Source organism: Triturus cristatus, chromosome 4_2 (assembly GCF_964204655.1).
Source record: "Triturus cristatus chromosome 4_2, aTriCri1.1, whole genome shotgun sequence".
NCBI lineage: Eukaryota > Metazoa > Chordata > Amphibia > Caudata > Salamandridae > Triturus > Triturus cristatus.
This window is the reverse complement of record NC_140586.1, coordinates 527,734,548-527,750,532: the sequence shown is the minus strand read 5'-3', so window position 1 is coordinate 527,750,532 and position 15,985 is coordinate 527,734,548. Positions and strand designations below refer to the sequence as shown.

Here is a 15,985-nt window from a genome sequence, read left to right as displayed (position 1 = left end):
CCCTCTTTTTTCTCAGCCCCCGCTTGACGAATCACCCCCAAACTTTCAAGACAGGAGCTGACCTGAGCTGGTCATTAGTTTGGAATATATCGCGAAGATTCGTCGAACAGCGTCAGAGAGATTGTCAAATGATAAAAACGCTTTTTGAATAGAAACAAGGTTCTAACTATAACTACCTACTAGCAACCGCCAGTAGGTAATATAGCTACATATATGTATGTATATATGCACACATGTATATATATAAATTACATAAATGATTAAAAAGATATTCTTACCTGTTTCTAGTCAATTTCTGTTCCTTGATATTTCTGATTCAATATTTTGGTTGTTCAAATGATATGTATCCTGAAGACGATAATATGTTAAACAGTATTTTTCACACAATATTTGTGTCTCTCGATATTTTTGCTTGAGCTATTCTGTCAAACAACCGCTACTTGATCTGATCACATGAGCCCTTCCTTCTGACAATGACTGCACTTCCCTGTCTGGGCTGTTGGGGTATAGGCCAGTCCTTCAGTTTTTCATTACTAACTTTTACAGGTTCCCTTTCATTACTTTCATTCTTTTTCCTGTTGAGCATCCTGCAGCTCAAAGACAGTCCTACCAGGCTGCTTGCATGCTTCTCATTTCATCTAAATGATGCTGTATCCTGTGCGGCCACATTTTTAAACTGGGCGGCCATCTTGGAATGGGATTGTCTATAATGTATCACTGCTTTACTGTTCCAAGATGGCCATCATGTTTAGAAGCATTACGCTGGCCATCTCTGTTGTTTAGCATTTGAAGATGGCTACCCAGTACAAGGTTTACAGAGTCGCAACCTTGGAATGATATCGTGCCTAGTATACCTGTGTTTTTAGCACTCCACGGTAGTTAGCACGTTGCTTCTATAAGTGGCAGTTACTGCAAACTCTAGAACACTGCTACATTATTTAAAATACCATTGCAATATGGCCACCCACCACGTTGTTTACTTTTATTTTTGTATTGCAAGCAAATGCCCATTAAGTTTTTTCTACTTTTCTTCTTTTAATTTCCCTCCCATATGCTTGTGGGAGTTTGTGTGTCTGTTTTATTGCAGATGGGTTTGTGGGTAAATGCAAGAATGTGTTAGTGGGTGGATGATTATACATATGAGTGCAAGAATGAGTTAGAGCTCATGTATGATGAATTATTGAACAAAACTCATCAGTGGCTGGAGAGGCACTTTCAATAATAAGCCAGACTTTGTGGCATTGCCAATGCTTGTTTTTGTCTTGTATGCCCTTCACTTTCATTACATACTACCACGCTCCAAACTTTTTCTCTCCATAGAGAACGCTGCAGCCAGACTCATTCTGGACCTCCCCAAACAAACCTGCAACGCTCCCCACCTGAGAGACCTCCACTGGCCCCCCCATCCTGGGAGAAGATGTCAGTTCAAGATCCTCACGCACGCCTACAAAGCCCTCCATGACCTAGGACCTGCCTACCTTACCCATTGACTAAACTTCCACCAACCCGCTAGACACCTGCACTCCTCGTCACTCAACCTCGCACACACCCCGGCATCCGTCGCAGCCGCAGAGGTGACAGCTCCTTATCCTACATCGCTGCCAAGACCTTGGACGACTTTCCTCCCCACCTCCATACAGCCCCCCTCACTGGCAGACTTCAGAAAGAGACTCAAGACCTGGCTCTTCGAGGGAGACACAGTGACCAGATACCCCTAGGGGTCACAGTGTTGCACGTTACAAATGCTGTTTGATTGATTGATGTATATGCACCCCTAATAAGTACAACCACCTGAATAAATCATCATAGTTTCCTACCTCTGTAGCTTAATGACGAAATAGTTCTGAACTACAGACTTGAATTCAGATGAATACCTGTCTCGTCAACATGGCGTCTACAGTTCTTGTTTAATTAGATTGCACCACGGTGCTAAAGCAGTCGTTTTCATGTGAAAACTAACTGTCCTATAATAACGCGTTTCTTTTCACATTTCTCAAAAAGAAAGTGGCTGAATCCAACGACCCTATGCGGTGTAATATTGTTCAAAATATGATCTGCCCTGCCCCGAGTGATTTGGTGCTTTGCTTTTCAAATACCAGGGAGCACACCTTACACCAGTGCTTTCCAAACTCTGTGTCACAACACGTTACTGTGTCGCCTGCCATGTGTGGGTGTGTCACTCGAAGATAAGAGGTCTACTCATCATGCAGGACGCATGTTAGTGACGCAGTACCTGTTCCTGTGGAAGGCGGAAAAGAAGAGCATCGTGCTGCCATTCTCCCGCAGGCCTGGCGGTGAGTAGGATACTGCGGCGTGAATGTCGGGAGATGGGGCTGCTGGCTTCTGCCCTCCATTGGGCCATTACAGACACAGGGGTTCTGGGCCCGTTCAGTGGTCCGGATACGCCGCGGGCACAGCCAGGGTCTAGGCCCGTTCCCCGAAATGGCACGGCGCCTCGTGGTGTATGGGGGGTGGGCGCGATCAGCCTTTGATTAGCTGTAATGGTAAAGCAGACATACACGCCCATGCCTTGGATCCCACCGCCCCGTCTAAATATGTTTAGGGCACATTGAGGACATACCTGACAAGTGAAGACACTGGATATTGAATGGTAGGTGCTTCACCTGAGACTGAGAGTAATCTGGATGTACTATGTGGGATGCTAGCAGCTATCTTCGGATTGTATCAAAGTTTACTCTGAGATACACTAACTAAAAGGGATTGCACGAACAGTATCTACGTGTGATACATAAGAATATGGCTTAATAACCCTAATAATAGAGAATAGATTGTAGAGCCGCTGGACAAGGATACAGTTGGTCTACTACCCACAAATATGTACACTTGTATATATATTAACGTTCTGCTAAGGAACATTTTAAGATAAGGGAGTACATCAACTGACCAAAGATATGAAGTGGGCCGAATAAACATCACTATGCTTTTGTACCACACCCTGCAATAGTCTTTTAATAATGTACCCCACAATTGACTGACTGTGTTAATGTTCACAGTGCTTGCAAGAGTGCATTGTTGGATAATACTGACAAAATTTGAGTTAAAAAAAGTACCTAATTCAAAGGCCCACTGTTGTTCATTTACGAGTGCCTTGTGACAACACAGAAAGAAATGGACCAGTTTAATTTCTGTTTGATTGCCTTCTACTTGATGCCATTCGAATTATTTTGTGCTATGAAGAGAGCCTTTGATGTGGCTGTTGCACTCTTACAGCAAATATTACTGCAGTCATCCATTATCTGAATTTTTATCCTTTGGGTCGTCATGGCACCGTGTCGCGAAATGATGCATGTCTAAAAAGTGTGTCACCAACATGAAAAGTTTGGAAACCACTGCCTTACACCTTGGTCTGCACTTCAGTGTTGGTTAAGACGCCATTTGGTGCATTTCTGGGCTTATCTTTTGTTCTGCGCAATGAGATCTCTCTTGCATTCCTCATTGGAAAAGCACCACTGACCTTGAAGTTTGGTGATGGCAGTTCATTATTTATTAAGACCAAAAACCCCATTCATCAGCAATTGGATCCAGTAGGAACAATCAGATGCAGTGAATTAAAATAGAAAGACACTGGCATTTTGAGCAAATGTTTTTAATTTGAGAATTGTGGTTTTCAATAAAGCCACCAGAGGGCAGCAAATGAACTTCGGACCAGCAGATGATAGAGTGAGCCCAACTTCGTTTGAAATTCGACGATCAAGAAAGGCACAAATGATATGATAAATATAAAATCATTACGCCGGGCACAATGGTGCCTTTTTTCTGGTTTCACTTAAACACGAGTCGGTCCGTGGCTTTCATACTCATCATAAAAGCTTTTAGCAAAGACTACATTGAAGTCAATGATGTTCCTATTGTCTGACTGTGAAAGCAAAAAGACCCCACACTGGGCAAAAAGAGTGTGGGCATTTACTTCCCTGGTATGGAACGTGTGTAAAAGCTTTGTATAAGAGACCAGTGTGGGATCCGGAACATCAAAGCTATGTCTGAGAGGAAGGTGCGAGCAGCAAGCACAATGCGGAGAGACAGTCAGGGCAGAATTCATCACATAACGGGGAACGGGGTTTGAAGTCGGCTCGACATCCTGAGAGTCCGGGCAAATCATTTTATCTCTGTGTCCAACAACTGAATCCGACCTTGTGTAGTGTACCTGGTGCTCATGTACAGTGCTCCAGTACCTTGGGGACGAGCTCGCGCTATATAAAACTGAAAAAAAAGTATGCAACAAAGTTTGAAATAAAAATGTAGGCAAATTAAACCTCCTACTTTGGCAAATCTTTATCTCTGTTGAAGTGTAGTTAGAGCTACAGGACGCAAAGGCTGCGTGCTGTTCTCTGGCCTAGACTAGGACAGTATGTTAGATTTAATGTTGACATCCATAAGCCTGTGCTTTCAAGACGCAGACACACTCATACCTCTTATTACCCGAGACACCTTGGACTTTATCTCCACCCTCCCTACGAGTTGGTGCTCTCCTTGGATATACACAGGACAAATGCTATGGGGCAGATTTCCAAGCCCCTTGTGACAAGTTTACGCTGCCGTTGCGTCACTTCAGTGAGGCAGCGGCGTCGTAAACAATGCGCCACGATGCAACGCAACATATTTACAACGTGACGCATCTAGGGAGATGCGTCACGTTGTAATTACAAGAACTGGTGCATCTCTGCATATTAGCAGAGATGCGTCAGCTAAATTGCGCGACGAAAAAAAAGCCTGGCACCACCATGGATACGAATGCATTTGCAATGCGGCGCACCGTGGCACAAGGATAGACAGATGCGTGACGCATCTTTTGGTTCAAAGACAGCGCATTGCTGGAGTCGTGTCTGAAGCACGACGCAACTCCAGCAATGGTCCTGAATGCCTATTCCCATCATGCTGCATCACTCCTTACACCTCCTTCAAGCAGGCGCAAGGTTTTTTTGCAGTAGCGTCGTAAAAGTTACTCAGTGAAATCTTGTAAATTTCACTGCGTCACTTTTATGAGGCTGCCTTGCAACGGAACTCCCCCTCTGTATACACTATACTTGACACAGGTATAATGTAGCGCAGGGCTTTACAATGTGACGCATCTGCCTAAATGCCTCACGCTGTAAATATTTCACATCGTGGCGCATTGTTTATCACGCCGCTGCGTCACAGAAGTGACGCAATGGCGGCATAAACTTGTCGCAAGAGGCTTGTAAATCTGCCCCTTAATTTTTGCGGTCTTGGTGCAGATAGATTTAGCTGCCTGTCCAGACAGGATTTCATACAGTACTCTATGGAGTGAAATTTGAATCAATCCATTAAGCATACCTGGATTATTTTCTTGTATTTCTCAGCTCCCTGCTCTTTATTGGATGCCTTTCCTACCTATTCATATGTTTGCCCCTCCCCTGGAGCATTACTCTTTTCCTTTAGCTTTTAATTGACGTATTTGTGACCTTCCACTGCTGGTGCGATGAAACTATTTTCTTTTTTTTAAATTTCTCATTGGTTTCTCCATTAGTGCATGTTGCATGATATCCCGTGACTCTATGTGCAAATACAGCATGCTTGCTCTGTTTTTCTCAGCCCCTCCAACCTATTCCACACAGTCTCTCTCATTCCACCTGTAGTGACCTGAGATTCATCTGCTCTCTGTGTTAGTTCCTGAGCACCACTTGGTACTACCCCTGTGCTTGGGAATAATAGAATTTGTAGCTCCTTGCATGAGAACTAGGGGTGGACGAGGCAACAAATTAATCGAAATAAGTGATCCAGAGCCAAGCAAAGGGCCTGCTCTGTCTCTATAGGCCCCTGCACGAGCCACCACAAATAATGACAAAGCTTTGCTAATGTCTCTTGAAAGTGGCACTATATGCACTTTTATGTTATTTCTAAAAACATTTTATGTTGTTCCTAAAAACGTTCTGGCCATGACCAAAATCAGCAACCAAACTCTTGAATATTGAGTAATACTAGGTCAAGTAGAGCTACTCTATCAATTAGGTTTCCACTTGCATAGCTACATGAACAAATAACCATTACTCAGAAACGCACAGGTCAAAAAAGCATCAGCATGCTTCAAGTAGTTACTAACCTAGAGTTTAAAAGTTGAAGTTGTAGGCCTACTCACAAAGTTCCTGACCAAGTGATCCTCTGAGCAGAGGTATGATAACATCTGTCTTCCATCCTTATAAGCGTTGCCCTTGCATATAATGACCGATGAAAATACATGAATCTACTGTGTTTCTTGGCTACTGCATATCTGTTAGTAGATTTTGACTTTGGAGACTTTGGAGGGATCAGGATTACTATTCACACTTCAACCTAAGTAGCTTTGAGGAAAGTGTTGGACTTTGGTAGTATCATATTTATTCCCACTCCAAAGTCAGCAACATTGAGGAAAGTTTTGGACATTTGATGGGTGAGATTTACCATTCCCATGCTAAACTAAGCAACAATTAGGAATTTAGTGGACGCTGGAGTAGGTCAGAGATACAATTTCTGCTCCACCATAAGCAACATAGCCCTAGTGACAAATTTTGAGGTACCACAGGGAACGTTTATACTATACACACTACTAACACGCCAATTTCTCCAGACATGTGATAATGGCCGCACTTAACCTCCCACGTCACACCTCATACAAACATTATTGATGCACGGGCGGGGCAGGCACGCAATAACGGCAATATATAATTCCATTTAACTGGACAGCGTACCCTTGCTGACAACACTGCATGCATATTGGGACACTGAACTGTTGACCACTGTTGGACCCGGCCTCGTGGCATGGTCCTTACCCCTGTGGATTGTGCCCGTTCCCCGCCCCGGCCTTCACGGGCCACCCTTCTGAACTGCACCGAGGCCCTTCATCCTGAGCTGCACGAGGTCGCATACCCCTCGTGGCTCCGCCATCTTGTTGGCACCCACGTGACTCTGTGCACCAGCCAGCGCGACCCCGCTCAACCCGGCCTCGACCCCAGCGAAGCCCCGACATCGAGGCACCACGAACTGGCCAGGGGGTGCCGCAGGAACCATTCATCGCCCCCGGCGGAGGACAGTATCGATGGGACCCCCAACTGTCCTCCCCTCTCGAGGTGTGATCGCCCTGCAACTCCCCTGGGCCTGGCGCCTCTCCTGCTGGGCGTCTGGCCACCTCCACCCGGCCTCTCCGCCCCCACCGGGCGCCTGGGTCCGGACATCAAAGGGCTCCAGACCTATATCTGGGGCAACCCCGCCACAGATCGACAGTTGTATCCCGGAGTCGAGAGCCCTGCTGATTGAATCGCGGCTGACCCTACGGAGAAGAACTCTTGTCGGAACCATCACGAGCCCTGCTGACTGCGTCGCGGCTCCTTCTTGTGAACACTTTGAAGCCACCTGGAACATCGGAGCCCTGCTGACGCTGTCGCGGCCCAACCTCGCTGAAACCTCCCTCGGAGCCCTGCTGACGACGTCGCGGCTCGAGCTGAGCAGAAACCATCTTGAGAGCCCTGCTGATTGGATCGCGGCTCTCCACGAACTGTACGCCAGAGCCCTGCTGACGCCGTCGCGGCTCGACCCCTCCGAGATCCGGAGGTCCTCCAGCTTGAGGATAAGAACTGGGCCCCAGGTACCCTCGTACCGCACTCCTGCCAAAGACTGTCCCGCTACCCCTACCCTTCCAAAGAGACACTGAGACTTTTGGTGGATCCCTCGATCCCTTCGTGTAAATATTGACCTCGTAACCTTTTTATTGCTGATAAAGAATTGCTTGTCTTGAGACAACCTCCTTGAGTCCTGTGTGGTGGTGTTACTGGGCTAGTACGTGATAGGAGAAGGATCTCTCAGGAGACTTCTCGGCAGCGCTCGGCTACTTCGTACAGTGTGAGGGCCTCCCTTGGTGGTCTCGCCGACTCCTCGGGGTCCGCCTTCCAACATTTGGTGGCCAGCGACGGGATCCGAGCCGAACGCAGTACGTACCAGCCAGTACCCACTAGCTACCCATCCAAACGGACAGTAATCATGAGCAGCCAGGAAAACAACGCGACAATGGAGTTCCAGCCCGAACGGCTGGAAGAATATACGCACCAAGAGTTAAAACAGTTCTGCAAAGACAAAGGCATTGCAACCACCGGCCTAGGTACCAAAGAGGACATGCAGAAAGCTCTGAGGACATGGCTGGAGGCCGGGGCAGGCCCCTCCCAGGAAGAAGGTCCCTTGCCCCTGACTGAGACCACATCAACCGCACTGACTCCGGCAACCGGAGGAAGAAAGAGCCTAGAAACCGGCCTCTCCGAAGAAGAAATACGAGAGCGGGAGAAGGTCCGGAACCACGAGCTAGAGCTCGCATGACTGCGGCTGGACGGCGAACTCCAGCTGGCGGAAAAGAAACTGGCCCTAGAGCAGCTACGGCTTCAAGAGGAGATAGAGGAGAAGAGGCGACACCGGGAGTTGGAGGAAAAGAAACTGACCCTTGAGCACGAGCGCAGCCTCAAGGAGCTCGAAATCAAGGCCAAGAACGGAGGGACCAACGCCCCCAGTACTAGAGACACTCTACCGCCTGCCGAGACCAAGGTACATATCCCGAAAGAGGTCGTCAAGGAGTACTACAAGAATGACGACATCCAACAATGGTTCAAGGCCTACGAGGTGGCCATGACCTCTCATCGGGTGCCCCGAAAAGACTGGGGCGCGGGCCTGTAGGGGCGGTTCCTGAGTGAGGGTCGAGACACACTGCTCCAGCTGCCGGAGGAGGTGATGACCTCCTACGATCACATGAAGGAGGCTCTGCTCACCCGCTACGGGCTAACCGCAGAAATGTACCGCCAGCGGTTCAGAGACTGCAAGAAAATCCCGGGCACCACCTGGGTGGAATATGTGGACTTTTTCAGTCGGGCCCTAGAAGGGTGGATCAGAGGTAGCAAAGTAACCACCTACGGGCAGCTGGTCGACCTCATCGTGTGGGAACATCTCTCCAACAATTGCTTCGTGGAACTGAGACAGCACCTCCTCGACAGCAAAATGACCGACCCGCGAAAACTCGCCGTCGAGGCCGATCGATGGGTCAACTCCCGGGTCCCCCGGAACTCAATGGGGAAGTACCAGAGGAACCCCACCGGACCCCCCCACCAACGCGGTGGAGGGGGAGGGCCGAACAGGAACCGAGACCCTCCCGCCGGGGCCCCCAGGAGCCCCCCTCGAGGGCCACCGCAGCAACAACTCTCCCCGAGCCTAGCCCGAAGGGGGGCGCCCCCGGCCAGACCCGGACCACGGCCACCAGTAACGTGCTACGGCTGCCAACAAACCGGACACTATGCCAGCGATCCGGTCTGCCCCCTGAACCGAAGAAACGGGGCCGGCGGGCCCCCGCCCCGACAGCTGGCGGCCGCCGCCCTGGGAGAAAGAGAAGAGGAAGAGGAGACCCTCGACCGAGGGACCACTGAATGGGAGCCGGCAGCCATGTCCCTGGTCTGCCTGGGTAGCCGAGAAATGGTACCCTGCACCCCCATCCCAAGCAACACCCAGAAGTACCGGCAGCAGGTCACGGTCAATGGACAACGGGCCGAAGCCCTTCGTGACACCGGCGCTAGTGTCACCGCTGTCCGCTGCCACCTGGTGACCCCCGAACAGATCCTACCGAATGTGCTGTGTCCCGTCCGGACGGCCGACAACAGCGAGAGCCTGTGCCAGATGGCCCTGGTCCCCTTCGAGTGGGGAGGGGTGACGGGCCTGCTGAAGGTGACTGTACGCGACGACGCCCCCGTCGACTGCCTCCTGGGGAACGACTTGGAGAGTTCCCCCTGGGCTCAAGTAGAGCGACGAGAGCACCTCCGAATGCTGGGACTATCTGACTGGGCCTGTGCCATCACCCGGTCCATGACCACCCGGGCCCCCCGCTCATCCTCGGCCTCCGGGGCCGCCCAGCCCGAGGGGCTCGCACCACCTCCCGCCAGCAGCGAGGGGGAGGTGGACACCGACCCTGGACCTAGTGAATCCTCCCCCGAAGAGATGGCTTCCCCGTGAGCCCTACCAGAGCTGACACAATGGCGACACGAAGGGGGCCCCACCCGGGAACAGTTCCAACAAGAGCAGCAGTCCTGCCCCACTCTCGAAGGGGTCCGCCAACAAGCGTCCGCCCAAACCAACGGGGACCAGACCGGCACCCACTGGGTCTACTGGGCCGAGGGCCTGCTATACAGTGAGCAGAAAGTGGCAGAACTCGGGGCCAGCCGAGTGTTGGTGGTCCCCCTCCGCTTCCGGGAGTTCCTGCTCAACCTGGCACATGATGTGCCCCTCACCGGACACTTGGGGTAAGACAAAACGTACAGCCGTCTGGTGACCCACTTCTACTGGCCCCGGATGCGGAGAGACGTGGACAACCACTGCCGGTCCTGCCAGACCTGCCAAGCCAGCGGGAAGACGGGGGGTCGGGTCAAGGCCCCCCTCCAACCCTTTCCAGCCGTCAGCACACCGTTCGAACGGGTTGGAATCGATATCGTGGGGCCCCTGGACCCCCAGACCGCCCTGGGCCACCGCTTCATCCTGGTCCTCGTGGACCACGCCACCAGGTACCCGGAGGCGGTCCCGCTAAGAACTATAACGGCCCCCGTGGTAGTCCGGGCCTTAATGGGGATCTTCTCCCGAGTGGGATTTCCCCGCGAAGTGGTGAGCGACAGAGGCACAAACTTTATTTCCAGATACATGCGGTCCCTGTGGCAGCAGTGCGGGGTCACATACAAGTTCACGACCCCCTATCACCCTCAGGGGAACGGACTGGTTGAGCGGTTCAACAGAACATTAAAGGGAATGATCCAGGGCCTAGAAGAGCCCCTCAGGCGGAGATGGGATGTCCTGCTGCCGTGCCTCCTGTTTGCCTATCGGGAGGTCCCGCAGAAGTCCCTGGGGTTCAGCCCATTTGAACTATTGTACGGACACCCGGTCCGCGGACCGCTCCGCCTGGTCAAAGAGAGCTGGGAAACGAAGCCCCAAGGCGCCCCTCCTGACGTCTACCGATACCTCCTGACCCTCCGAAACCAGACCCGCAAGTTCCGAGCCATGGCCGAAGCCAACCTCGAGGCCAGCCAAGAGGACATGAAGCGGTGGTACGATCGGAACTCCTCTACCATAGAATTCGAGCCAGGTCAGAAGGTATGGGTCATGGCCCCGGTTGAACCCGGCGCCCTCCAGGACAAGTGGACCGGGCCCTTCAAGGTAGTGGAGAAGAAAAGTCCCGTCACCTACCTGGTCGACCTGGAGTCCCCCCGGAACCCCCTCCGGGTCCTACATGCTAACAGGCTAAAACCCCACTTTGCCCGGACCGAACTGAGCCTGCTACTGGCGACCGACGAGGGGGGCGAGGACGACTCCGAGCCCCTGCCCGACCTCTTGCAGTCCAACGTCCATGATGGAACAATCGAGGGTGTCCAACTCGCCTCTTCCCTGACTCCGGAACAGCGCAACGACTGCCAGCAACTGCTGCAGGACTACGCAGCCCTCTTCTCCCTCACCCTGGGGGTGACCCACTGGTGCGTCCACGACGTCGACACCGGGGAGAGCCCCCCCGTGCGACACAGAGCCTACCGGGTACCCGACCGAGTGCGGGCATGCATCCAGGCCGAAGTAACGAAGATGCTGGCCCTGGGGGTCATCGAACCCTCCGACAGCCCGTGGGCCAGCCCTGTCGTCCTGGTGCCAAAGGCCGCAGCTCCCGGCCACCCCCCGGAGTTGCGATTCTGCGTGGACTACCGAGCCCTGAATGCTGTGACCAAGACGGACGCCCACCCTATACCCAGGGCCGACGAACTCATCGACCGCTTAGGGGCCGCTCGCTACTTGAGCACGCTGGACCTCACCGCCGGGTACTGGCAGATCCAGCTCACCCCCGGCGCCCAAGAAAGATCCGCCTTTTCGACCCCGGATGGGCATTACCACTTTCGGGTGATGCCCTTCGGAATGAAGAACGCCCCGGCCACTTTTCAAAGACTGATGAACAAGGTTTTGGCCGGGCTTGAGGCCTTCAGCGCGGCCTACCTAGATGACATTGCCGTGTACAGCAACCACTGGGCAGAGCACCTCCTTCACCTTAAAGCCGTCCTGGCCGCCCTCCAGCGGGCCGGGCTCACAATCAAGGCCAGCAAATGCCAGATCGGCCACGGATCCGTGACCTACCTGGGCCATCAAGTGGGGAGCGGGCAGGTGGCCCCTCTCCAACCGAAAATAGATGCCATCCAGGCCTGGGAACCCCCCACTACCCAGACCGCTGTCCGGGCCTTCCTGGGTCTCACTGGATACTACCGGCGGTTTATCCGGGACTATGGGAGCATTGTTGGCCCCCTCACAGAGCTAACGTCCAAAAAGCAGCCCAAGAAGGTGCACTGGACACCCCGCTGCCAAGCAGCCTTCGACACCCTAAAGACCGCAATGTGTACTGCCCCGGTGCTACAGGCCCCTGACTACAATAAGGAGTTCGTGGTGCAGACGGACGCCTCCGAGTATGGGATCGGGGCCGTCCTGTCCCAGGCCAATGAAGAGGGGCTCGACCGACCAGTGGCCTTCATCAGCCGACGGCTACTGCCCCGGGAGCAACGATGGAGCACCATCGAGCATGAGGCCTTCGCTGTGGTGTGGGCCCTTAAGAAACTCCGGCCCTACCTCTTCGGTACCCACTTCCGGGTCCAGACCGACCACCGGCCCCTGCGGTGGTTAATGCAAATGCGGGGCGAGAACCCCAAGCTGCTGCGGTGGTCCATCTCGCTACAAGGGATGGACTTTGACGTTGAACACCGGCCCGGCAATGACCACGCCAACGCCGACGGCCTGTCCCGCTTCTTCCGCCTTGACGAGGAGAATCCCCAAGGAGATGGGTGACTCTCCATGCCTTCGGCTGGGGGGGACGCCTGTTGGACCCGGCCTCGTGGCATGGTCCTTACCCCCGTGGATTGTGCCCGTTCCCCGCCCCGGCCTTCACGGGCCACCCTTCTGAACTGCACCGAGGCCCTTCATCCTGAGCTGCACGAGGTCGCATACCCCTCGTGGCTCCGCCATCTTGTTGGCACCCACGTGACTCTGTGCACCAGCCAGCGCGACCCCGCTCAACCCGGCCTCGACCCCAGCGAAGCCCCGACATCGAGGCACCACGAACTGGCCAGGGGGTGCCGCAGGAACCATTCATCGCCCCCGGCGGAGGACAGTATCGATGGGACCCCCAACTGTCCTCCCCTCTCGAGGTGTGATCGCCCTGCAACTCCCCTGGGCCTGGCGTCTCTCCTGCTGGGCGTCTGGCCACCTCCACCCGGCCTCTCCGCCCCCACCGGGTGCCTGGGTCCGGACATCAAAGGGCTCCAGACCTATATCTGGGGCAACCCCGCCACAGATCGGCAGTTGTATCCCGGAGTTGAGAGCCCTGCTGATTGAATCGCGGCTGACCCTACGGAGAAGAACTCTTGTCGGAACCATCACGAGCCCTGCTGACTGCGTCGTGGCTCCTTCTTGTGAACACTTTGAAGCCACCTGGAACATCGGAGCCCTGCTGACGCTGTCGCGGCCCAACCTCGCTGAAACCTCCCTCGGAGCCCTGCTGACGACGTCGCGGCTCGAGCTGAGCAGAAACCATCTTGAGAGCCCTGCTGATTGGATCGCGGCTCTCCACGAACTGTACGCCAGAGCCCTGCTGACGCCGTCGCGGCTCGACCCCTCCGAGATCCAGAGGTCCTCCAGCTTGAGGATAAGAACTGGGCCCCAGGTACCCTCGTACCGCACTCCTGCCAAAGACTGTCCCGCTACCCCTACCCTTCCAAAGAGACACTGAGACTTTTGGTGGATCCCTCGATCCCTTCGTGTAAATATTGACCTCGTAACCTTTTTATTGCTGATAAAGAATTGCTTGTCTTGAGACAACCTCCTTGAGTCCTGTGTGGTGGTGTTACTGGGCTAGTACGTGATAGGAGAAGGATCTCTCAGGAGACTTCTCGGCAGCGCTCGGCTACTTCGTACAGTGTGAGGGCCCCCCTTGGTGGTCTCGCCGACTCCTCGGGGTCCTCCTTCCAACAACCACTATCACCGACAAACAGTGGGCACAATGTATCAGCCACTCTAAAACCATATCGACAAACGCCAGATCGAAATACACCCAATTTAACTAGTTACATCGCACATATTTAACACCGCATAGGCTGGATCGAATGTACCCAACTTCTGCCGATGTATGCCCCAGGTGCCGGGACTTGGAGGCAACGTTCACGCTCACGGTATGGACGTGCCCCAACATCCAGTCATACTGGAACAAAATTGCGGTAGTACTCACTGAAGCAGCAGACGCCCAGATGGTAGTTCAGGCCACTAATTTCTTGCTGGGAATTACAAAATGCAGTGCCTCCCGCAAAGGCCTTAATATATTTCTGGATTTTTCCCTGGGCCTTGCCAAACGCAAAATAGCTATGTCATGGAAAGCACAGCTGGGCCCCAATGTAAATCATGGCTGCTCGACCTCCGCAGGGCTCTAGTCTCGGAGCATACGATTCAACTGTTTAATGCAGCATGAGCGACCGCACCTACATAAACCAATCCCACTCAGGGGCCGATTCCGTTCTGGGTCGGAAGGGCACCGAACGCGATCCGGCCGGAAAAAGTTCAAGCCGTACGCGTGTTTTCCGCCCGACTCATACAGCTGTACGAGCGAGCCTGTACAATGCAAGCTACATGAAAATCACCGCCCGAGTCGTTTCCGGGTCCAAACTGCTCCGTACGTCTCGGTCGTAAGCTAACCGTGGTGTGCATTGGATGCGATTCACGACCGAGCCAGTACGATGCACGCGTCAGACAGCCTGTGCGAGCCGGAGTGTACGGCTCGCAAAAGCTCCTGGAGTCGGACTTCGGGGGTCTGCGTCGGACCCCCGACACCTGCAGCCGTACGGCTCGCACACAGGGGGAGACCCATGGGTCTCCCCCACACAGGCATGTACGGCACGGATGGCACTGACACGTACCCACTGTAGGGGGCGCACTTGTTCGAGACGTACCCATTCAGTCAATGGGAGCCCATGTATGCGTCGTACAAGTGGCTCCCATTGACTTCTATGGGAGTCCGACCGATCCGAGTCCGACAGCATACGTGCGCATCATACTCGCTCGGTCGGACTGTAGGGGTCCGGTTCGGTCGGAAAACACTCAGGATCCGACTCGGTCAGAGTGCTTTCCGACCCGGATCGGAATCGGCCCCTCAGTGGCAAGACTATTTAATGCTTATAAAGACCAAGATAGCTGCGACACAACCACACCGACTTGCAACCTGGTTATATGACCCCGAGTAGCCATACTCTTACACATGAACAACCACAGCAGCTGATTGTGCTACGACAGGAGGGTCCTATTGGGTCTCCCGGACAGGGCCCCGGTTGTGCCCCTGCCCCGCCCCTCCCCCTCTCACCGCGTGAGTTTTCCCGCTCGCCTAGCCACACATGAGGGAGGCTCCAAGTGCCGCACCATCAGCAACTAAGATTAGACTTGGACCAACCAGACGAGATCGAACTTATGTTTTCTTTTCTCTTTTCCACATACAGTTAATAGTTCGATTGGCTTGTGACGTAACAAAAATTCCTTTTCGTATATACTTGAATGTTTATATATTCTTCTGCGAAATTGTAAGATGACTAATGCTAACAATGTGTTACCCTTCACTGTACTAGTAATGCCTAGGCATCCAACTTATGCTATCTAAGCAACTGTCATTGTAATGCTTGCATATGAGTATTGCCATACATATATGTACAAATTGGTGAAAACCAATAAAGAACATTTAAAAAAAAAACATAAGCAACATTGGGATAGAGTTGGACGCTAGAAGGTTCAGATATACTATCTCTACTCGAACCTAAGCAACACTGGGGAAAGTGTTGGACTCTGAATGGGTCAGATTCAATTAATTAATAAAGTAATTAGTAGATAAATAAAAATATATATATAACAAAATAATTAGACACAATAAATTACAAAAATACAAAAAGCCTAATTAATTCAG

General features: G+C 52.7%; 1 protein-coding gene across 1 annotated transcript in view; it reads left to right on the top strand.

Annotated features, from left to right (window-relative positions):
• Positions 1-2,215: 2,215 nt before the first annotated feature.
• LOC146834655 (uncharacterized) overlaps positions 2,216-15,985 on the top strand; it is a 135,643-nt gene continuing 121,873 nt past the window's right edge. The window contains exon 1 of the mRNA XM_085599937.1: positions 2,216-2,294. Coding sequence (XP_085456063.1) covers positions 2,216-2,294 — 79 coding nt within the window. The remainder of the gene's footprint in view (positions 2,295-15,985) is intronic.